This window comes from Halyomorpha halys, unplaced genomic scaffold (genome assembly GCF_000696795.3).
Source record: "Halyomorpha halys isolate HHAL.00 unplaced genomic scaffold, Hhal_1.1 Scaffold127.1, whole genome shotgun sequence".
Classification (NCBI taxonomy): Eukaryota; Metazoa; Arthropoda; class Insecta; order Hemiptera; family Pentatomidae; genus Halyomorpha; species Halyomorpha halys.
The window spans coordinates 122,710-132,392 of NW_027107825.1; the positions used below are offsets into that span (position 1 = coordinate 122,710).

At 39.1% G+C, this 9,683-nt stretch overlaps 1 protein-coding gene across 1 annotated transcript in view; it reads left to right on the forward strand.

The window, feature by feature from the left end:
* LOC106678184 (uncharacterized) overlaps window positions 1-9,683 on the forward strand; it is a gene marked incomplete in the record, with an annotated part of 138,425 nt that overhangs the window by 88,845 nt on the left and 39,897 nt on the right. The window contains 3 exon segments of the mRNA XM_067046185.1: window positions 1,532-1,585; window positions 1,787-1,837; window positions 2,006-2,056. Of these exon segments, the coding sequence (XP_066902286.1) occupies window positions 1,532-1,585; window positions 1,787-1,837; window positions 2,006-2,056 (156 nt within the window).

Here is a 9,683-nt window from a genome sequence, read left to right on the forward strand (position 1 = left end):
ATAGAACTCAAGGAATTCATAGCAACTTATGGACAATAAAAGTTTTTAAAAAACAATCTAAGACATTCTAAATGCTATCCATGGCATGTGTTTAATAAAGCCTATTTTATGGTATTCCTTATTTCATTACATCACATTATTAACTGAAAAAATGTTCACTTTTTATTTCATGTATTGTGACATAATTTCTTCGTATGAACTCTTAGCATAAATCATTTCTTAGTGCCTGTTTTAATCAGAAAAAGTATTGTTTTTTAAACAATTTTAATTTTAATTTCATCAAATATGGTACAAACTTATCTAATAAGGCTGGAATCAGTATTGTACAGGAACAAAAAATATTCCTGGCTGCAAGGATGCAATGATACTGGTGTATGATGTAAAATAATGAAGATACCATTATCGAATTTGAATAATAGGTAGAACAACACTTCTTCTCCAGACCCTGTTTGCTGTAAATTGTTATTAGAGCATCATATAGATGTGGGCCCACCAATATTTGAAGAATTGGAACTGAAAACATCATCTCTGACCTTCTGCTTATAAAATAAATTCTACTTGGTGGGCCCACGTCTATACGATGCTCTAATAACAATTTACGGCAAACAGGGTCTTGTGACGAAGTGTTGTTCTGCAGAGTATTCAAATTCAATAATGGTATCTGACCAACTACACACGGACAACTCAGTAGCAGTAACTTATACTCATTTCAAAGGCCTACAAATGCAGAAAATGTCTGGTTCCGGTCTATAATGTTAATTAAAATTCTAAAAAATAACACCAACTGAACAGAGACAGGACTGGTTCCAGACTTCATATGTTTCTTTCTGTTCATATACATATGTTTTTTTTCAAATAAGCAAATTCTAATGAAAATAATACAAATAAAAATAAATGTAATTAAATCAAACACTAATTACAAAATATTTATATTTTGATTATTAAACATGGCGTTGACAACGTCTATATCGAAGATATGAGGATTATATTTTATTTAATTTAGCAATTGTTGACTCTTATTTTAGGGTAATGTATTACTAGGCAATCAAGACATACAGGCACATGGAAATAACCTTATAACTAAATTTCAACATTATTAGTGGTGTGAAGTACACTTGTATTTACTATGTTTATTTAGCAAGCTGGCTGTTACAAATTCAATGATTGTGGGATTCTTATCTTGATGATAGCTTAACAAAGGGGTGCAATCTACAACCATGGTTTATTATAATAAAATGGAATGTCTTTACCACTAAAATGTATAAAAACAATGAGCAGGAGCTCGTAACTCCCACCAGATGTCTAGTGCGCAAGCCCCCAGACTATGAGTGATGCTATGTTTCCTCTTGTCCATTACAGCTTCTAAATTTTGATTGTAGCACACTTTGGAGGTATAGACATTCCAATTTTTTAAGGTGGGATCAAGTAATCCGACCAACACTTGTAGACACCCTGTCTTAAAAATATCTTTTTACAGTTTAAAATAATAAAAGGCTTCATTAATGTATTATTTTAACATTTATTTCATTAGCAGGCACAGGATCAACCAACAGATCTATTCGGAGCTTCAACCTCCTCTGCCAGGGTAAATTACTTTATAATGTATTTATTGAACATAAAATGAAAAGTACTGTTGGAAAATACTTCAATTTTAAATAAGTTGATAAGTAACTACTTAAATGTGCAAATGAGTATATTTTAGTACATTATGTTATAAATAGCCTCTTACTCTTTAAATTAATAAAAGAACATTAATCATTTGTTTCTAATGTATTTATATTTACAGGTTCAGGATCAACTAGCAGAGCTGTCTGAAGCTTCTTCTTCCTCTACCAGGGTAAATTACTTTTAATGAGTAATATTGTTGAAAAATACTTTAATTCAATACGATTGGTAACGGCTTATTTTCAAATGAGTTCATTTTAAATAGTAAATAACTTTTTACTTTTCAAAGTAATAAAACATTTCATTGATTCATTATTATATAATGTATTTTCATTCGCAGAACTACAATCAACTAGCAGAATTGTCGGAACCTTCTACTTCCTCAGGCAGGGTAAATAAATTTTATTCAGTTGTAAATTCAATATAATATGAAAAATATAGTTGAAGTATATTTTAGTTCAATATGGGTTGATAAGTAACTGCTGAGTGAGATCTGCTCAGAATTGCATACAGTACAATCATTATTTCATATTGATTAATTTCTAAGAAAATATTTTTCCAGCAATGCTATGAATCATTATCAGTGTAACAGAAGCATGAAGTATTCCTTGGCCATCTCAACTCCTCTTTCCCAATCCTTCTGTCGTAGTTGGTTGCAAACCTGATTGATAGTCCTGTTTTCTTTAGATCCACTGAGACACTGTTTTTTCATATTCTCTTTGGTTTTTCACAAGACTTTGTTCCATCATGGTTTCCTTAATTACAGTCTTCTGACTGTCCTCTCCTCCCACATTCTGATTAAGTGGTCCAGTCAGATGATAAATTAGATAATTGTTTGCACTCTTACAAGTAGGGGAACAATCAGATCAGTATAAAGTGATTATTCTGAAGTCAATCTTCATCTCTTATACCTACCTATTCAGTATTCAGACTACTCAGATTCTTCCTTTTCTTTTGGTTCTTTGTACTTTTTGTAAGAACTTTCTAATTTTTGTTGTTCCTTCTTGAGTCCTCCAGCTCTTGAATCTTGTTCCTCAGTGACATTTTCTTTTTGAAACTATCAAACTCATGCTAATTCTTAATATTATGACTTAAGCTAATGTGTATATAGCTTATATTCATGGTTAATTATTTTCACATCTCCCATACACTATGGAAATATAAGTTATTACCAATGCCTGGATTTGTATGCAGTCAAAACTTGTAAAATATACAGTAAAAAATATCTGTAATTAAAAATCTTCAAATACATAATAAAACAGCTAAAGTATACTAATAACTGGACTGGCCTTTAAGAATATGTTAAAAAAAGCTGGTGCAGTACCCATTGCACAAATTTCACTTACCATCCTACTTTGAGTTGATAAAATTAATCCTCGCTCATTTCAGAACACTCAATTTACATCATTCACTGTGACAATATTTCCCCGTACTAATTTTCCAAATGAGCCTTTCAGTTGATAGATTGCTAAACTCCAATGTTAACAGAAATAATATTTCTCATTCCAAAATTTTAACATTTTTGTTTTGTAAAAGTATGACAGTAATATAACAGTTAACTAAAATTTATATTGTGGTCTTAGCCATTTATTAAATGTTAAATTGTTATTGAGTCAATATTGAAAATAATAAGAATGATTTTATGGAGTTAGACATCTCGTCAACTGAAGGGCTTAGATATAGATTATGTCAAGTAAAGAGTAATCATTTAACAACTATGTTGACATGACAACAGTTAACAGATTGAATAGAAAAGCTGTGTATGCAACTGCTCAGTCAAATTAATATCATAACAGATCTTTCATTGTTTATATTTATCTGTTTTTCACTATTAATAGAAATTTGAAGTGATTAATTATTTTAAATAAAAAAAATCAAAGGTACTTTAGAGGAAGATTTTTTAAATATTAGTCATTTAAGCCCTGTCATACTATTTCAATGAGGATAAGACCTAGATGATATTAAACATCACTTGGTTGTACATTGATATACAAAGTTTAAACAAAATTGTTTGAGGGTTAAAAAAATGTGAAAAATCAAATCTATAAAATGGCAATTCAGGTCAGTCAATTTTATCAAAAAAGTTGCTATCAAATCTTAGGCAGATACTAGCCTGAAATATGTAGTTTCAGTTTTGTACGACTTTTCATTTTTGAGCTAGGCTGTTTACAGCCACAGAACCTAGATTATTATATTACAATATATTATAATAAACAAAAAATTATTAAAATAAAATAAATGGAATTCGTTATTTCGGAGAGCCACCCCATTACTGATAATCTCCTCCCTGTCAATCGCTGTGTTTCAGTAATCACACTTGCGCCCTCGGAGGCCAAATAGAATTTTGAAGGGAGAAAAGTCCATAATTGTATGAACGGAGTGGTTGTGTGCCGCTATTGCTCTCATCATGGTTTCGTCTGGCTCCAGGCCCTTTCCAGCTGGTAAACCTTCAGATGATCGCTCAGAGTACTGTGGAGTCTCTCTATACTCCCCCTGCTTTTAGGGTGTCCTTGGGTGTTAAGATGCCACGTAACTTCTAAGGCCTTCATATCCTCCTGAACCCCGTCATTGCCAGGCTCATGAACTGCGTACGACGAGATCCATTCCGGAATTCCGTAGAACTCAAACCATAAACGCAGTGCTTTCAGCACTGCCTCTGCTGATCTTGAATCAGGTGTGCCATGGCCGCCTTGCTAAAATGGTCAAGTACCATAGCTCACTTGTAACCCCTCCAGGTGAAGGAGTCGATCTGCAAGTCTGTGAGCAGTGGCAGTATTCGCGGTGGGCGTTTTCTTTTATGTTGCCTTGGGTGAATGACGATCTTACTTTGTTCTCAGGCATACTTCACAGTACCCAATCATTTTTTGGATTGTTTTTTCATCCCCCACCAGAAATACACCAGGGCTTGGAAGGTCTCATTTAGACTGCGGTGGTTGGTCTTCCCTTGGTGGTATGCCAGGGTGACCTCCTTCTGTTGCTCCCCATCATAGAGGGTCTCTACCATTATCGTACAATGAATTAAGGTTCTGTATACTCCTAGTTGTTCCAACCTCCAGAGTTGCCTAATCTTCTCCCACACCACTCCATTCCCTTCATGCAAATGGTATGTTCGTCCTGGTTTGGATGCTTCTTTAAGTGCCCGTCAAATCTAATTATCTCTGATTCCGGGGATCGACATAGTGGTGATTGAGGTCTTCCAGATGATCTGATGTGCTTTGGCATTGATGATCTACTCAATCTCCTCCATCTCTGTTGGGCTTCCCTTGGTCGAAAACTCCCATCCCCGGATTGTGCTTCTTGTTCAGGCTCAAGTGTGCTTTGCATCACATCCTCTCCCAGTGTCCATTCCCACAGAAACTGTTGTACGTTTCCTGACGTGTGCGGCTGCTCTTCATCTATAGGAGTTCCTTCAACCCATTGAAGAGGCCTATAGTCCGTATGTACCCAAAATTTCCTCCCAAAGACGTAGGGGTGAAAGTGTTTGACAGCCCAGACAGCTCTCTCTCAAACGCACTGTACCTTGTTTCTACATCCATCAGTCATCTGCTAGCATATGCCACTGGTCTGTCTACACCTTCACCCTCCTGTGACAGAGCTGCTTCCAATGCGTACTCGCTCTTGTCCTTGGTGATGGTGAAAGTACGTTGGAAATCTGGGAATGCTAACACTGGCTCCTGCTGAAGCTTCTCTGTGCATTTCCTAATGTTTTCCACCTTGTCGTGCATAGTTTGTCCAGTCGCTCCCAATAGGTCTCCCTCCTTAAAGAAAATATAGCTCTCTCTTCCGCATGGCTTCCTGAGTGTCTCCCGGCACGTGACACAAAAATACAAAAAATTCAGTTATTTTATACCTCTTGGTTCTTGACTCATATGAAACTAGGGTTGGTACAGACACAAAAGAAACTTGTCTGCTAAGCTAGTGCTGTGCTGCGTGTTATGGAGATGTGTTCCAAAATTCAACTTTAAAAACTCAAAAAATGCAGTTATTTCATACCTCTTGGTTTTTGACTTTTATGAAACTAGGGTTAGTATTGACACAAAAGAAGCCTGTTTGCCTAACAAGTGCTGTGCCATGCGTTGTGCAGACGCGTTTCAAAATTCAACTTAAAAAACTAAAAAATGGAGTTATTTCATACCTCTTCGTTTTTTAACTCAAATGAAACTAGGGTTAGTAATTACAAAGAAAAACCCTGTCTGCCAAGCTAGTGCTGGGCCGCGCATTATGCAGACACGTTCCAAAATTCAACTTTAAGTACTCAAAAATGCAGTTATTTCGTATCTATTGGTTTTTGACTCATAAGAAACTAGAGTTAGTACTAACACAGTAGAAAGTTGTGTGCCAAGCTTGTTCTATACCACGGGTTTGCAGGCTTGTTCCAAAATTCGACTTTGGAAATTCAAAATAGAATTATTTGCAGTTAGTTATTTATATCTTCCTTTTTATTTATTACATTTTTATCAATCTGAAATTTGATGAAAAACCCAAGTTTTATCTATTTAGGTGTGTGTTGCGGTTGTTTAATTGCTTAATTCCATTATTGTCGGTTTTGCTCTTATACATGAAAGTTACCCTCATAACAAGCATCATTATGTCAAAATTATAAGAATAAGAAATAGGTAGTTGTTGTTGTTTATTCAGAAATTAAGGAGTAAAACCCACCGGTCATCAAGGCCAACACCCCACTCATGTACATACCCAGTGTTCAATTATATAAATGAAAAAAAATATACATATATGTATATATGTATAAAATAGATAGATAAAAATACATAACATATAAAAAACCAAACACATAATATATAACATAAAGAAAAAATACATAATATACAAAAAAGCATATATATATGTGTGTGTTTTTTTTGTTTTTTTTTACGAGGGTCAGTGGAAATCTTCAAAAGACACGGATAGGCCTGTACCTATCCGTGTGTGGGATTCTTACCCACTAAAACCACCGCCCTACACCTGTTTCTCACCCTCCACGGGACCGCCGCTAGGCATTACATCATGGGGGTGATTGGCTGAGTGCCGCCTCATTGTTTTAGGCTATCTTCTGGTTCGCCTATCTCTCTCCTCATTCCTTAACTTCTGCATCACCTGTGCAGCAAATCGTTGGCCTGCCATCCAATAATCTTTGTTAAGCAGCATAATATTGACAATATTATCTGCGGTCTGAGCCTCAAACACGTCAGAAGTCTCTTCTTTCTTCATGAAAGTGGTGACAGAAGAAGAAAACGTGCTCTGCACTCTCTTCCGTTCCTGGACATTCTCCAGTCTCATCGAGCTTAAACCTATACTGGTAGGCTCGAAAGCAACCATGCCCTGTGATAAACTGGGTGATATAATAATCTACCTCCCCGTGGTTCCTATTCACCCAGGCCTCGATGTTGGGCACCAGCCTGTGCCGAAGCCTTCAGATGGGAAAGCCCCCTGGCCTAGACGGTATTCCGAATGTAGCACTAAAGAAGGCAATGGAAACCAGATCAGATCTCTTTCTGGATGTGTTTAGTTCCTGCTTGCGTGAGGGGTCCTTTTCCTCACCATGGAAAAGGCAACGCCTGGTTCTGATCCCAAAGAGCAAAGGAAGGCCATCAGAAGCTTCAGCCTATCGACCGATTTGCCTGTTGGATACAGCAGGGAAGGCTCTGGAGAAGGTAGTTGGAAATAGGCTACAAGAGTTCACAGAAGGAGTGGTAGGCCTCTCCAGGAATCAATTTGGCTTCCGGAAAGTGAGATCCACAGTAGATGCTATCACGTTGGTGGTGGAAAAGGGCAGGAATGCTATAGCAGGGAAGAGATGGAGAAGAGGCGCAATATGCTATTGTGCTATTGTCATGATGGATGTGAGGAATGCCTTTAACACAGCAAGATGGAGCTCCATCCTGGATGCCCTACTGGTAATGAACGTCCCTGAATACCTCAGGAGTATCATTCATGACTACTTCAAGGATAGGACCTTAATATGTTCGACAGAGGAAGGCTCGAGAAGGTTTAAGGTGACTGGTGGTGTACCCCAGGGCTCGGTGCTGGGACCTCTGTTGTGGAATGCGATGTACGACGGAGTCCTTAGGCTTAGTCTACCAGAGGGTTCCGAAATAGTGGGGTTTGCTGATTATATCGCGGTGGTCGTCAAAGCAAAGTATAAAGAAGAGCTCATTCTAAAGGGCAACCATTGTGTCACTTCGGTTCAAGATTGGCTAGAATCTGTAGGGCTGCAACTAGCAGACAGTAAGACAGAGGCCCTTCTAGTCAGTAGCAGGAAAGTGAGGGAAGCCATAACCTTGAGAGTGGGTAGACAAGAGATCCAGTCCAAGCCTTCCTTGACTTACCTCGGAGTAAGAATCGATGAGAGACTCCTTTCCCATCTGAAGGCTTTGGCAGATGTCGCTGAGCTCTTCTGTTGTTACCAATGGCACATCAAATGGGGGCAACGACTCTGTCTGCCTTAATTCCTCTTGTTCAGGAAACAGAGTAGCAATGATCCTATGCACTGTCACCGGGCACATGGGCGAGTTCATAGCGCTGGTTTTCAGTTTCTTCATCACTGTGCGGTAAGGTCTTCTCCAGGGGTCCTTATCCACTTCATCACAAAGCTCTTTCCAGCAACGTCGCTTACTCGATTTGATAGCTCACCAGAGTTCTCGCCTCTGATCCTTGTATTCCTCCTGGAATTGCTGAAACAGCGGGCTGCCTCTCGCTCGCTGGTATCTCCTCCTTGCTGCATGGCATCGAGTACGGTGGTCAGCGATAAGATCTTTCCACCAACAAGCCGGTTGTCTACTGTTACCTATATTGGAACGAATCATAGCCGCGTCGCACGCATTGTTCACCAGGGCCATTACCTGTCGAGCTTTGTCCTCCGCAGTGCCTGACAAATTACATTGGGTCTCCATCATGATTTGGAACGATTCCCGGTCAAACATCCTGGTTTTCCAGGGAACCGCACACCTCTCACACCTAATGACCCTTGGTTCGCGGTTCCATATTGTGGTCAGGATAGCCTGGTGATCTCTGTGTGTGTACACTTCGCTGACCTGCCAACTAGTAGTTGGGAAAAGGATGTCACTAACAAACGTGAAGTCAATTACCGAGCTCCTTCCTCCTCTCATGAACGTAGGGTCCGACCCAGTATTTGCCAAAACAAGGTCCTCTATCTGTGCGAAGGCTTCAAGCAGGATTTCTCCACGACGGTTAGTCGACTGACTACCCCACTCCGTCGCCCAAGCATTAAAATCTCCGGCTATAACTACAGGTCTTCGCCCTCTGGCATCTTGGACTATACGATCCAACTCTTGTGTCCAAGCCCTAATTTGCGCGTCATTTCCTAATGCACCTTCAAGAGTGCGCTTCATGGTCTCCAGGGCGCCACCAGAATTCCGGTCCAATTGTATCAGTAAATTTCCTGCATTATTTTTCCGGACCTTCAAGATATTTGTACCTAAGCCTTTCAGAGCGGGGTTGTCTCGAACCTTCCGGAGAGTATCCGCATAGGTGCTGGTCTCTGATTATCTGATTGTCTTGATTATCAAGGCATCCGGTCTCGGTGGTTGTGGGCGTTTTCCCTTCCAAGTGCCCTTTTTCCTTCTAGAAACTCTTTGCCACTGATCATCTTTGGGGAGTTTATGATCTTCCACGTGCTGCTGGGGCTGATCCAACGTTGTTCCTTTCTTTGATGCCTTCGTTTTCTCCCTTCTGCGGGCGGGCTCTAGTCGGGATCTCGGGGGTACTGGCTGTTCAGTTTGCCTTATTGTCCTTCCTTTCTTTGATGCATTCGCCTTATTTTTAGTCGCAGTCATCGGCGTTATTTCTTCCTGGTGTCCAGCTTGTAAAGATGGAGACACCCCGAACTTCTCTCTAGGTAGGGACGTGTTTAGTAGGGTGACCTTCATTGTCTGAGTTCCAACGTTTACTTTTACACTCTCTGTTGTGTATTCCCTCAATTTGATCTCCAGTGCCTCCAGGTAGTTTTGCATCTTACAGGCATACTCTCTTATTTCACCGTGAACATTATGTCTTTGCTG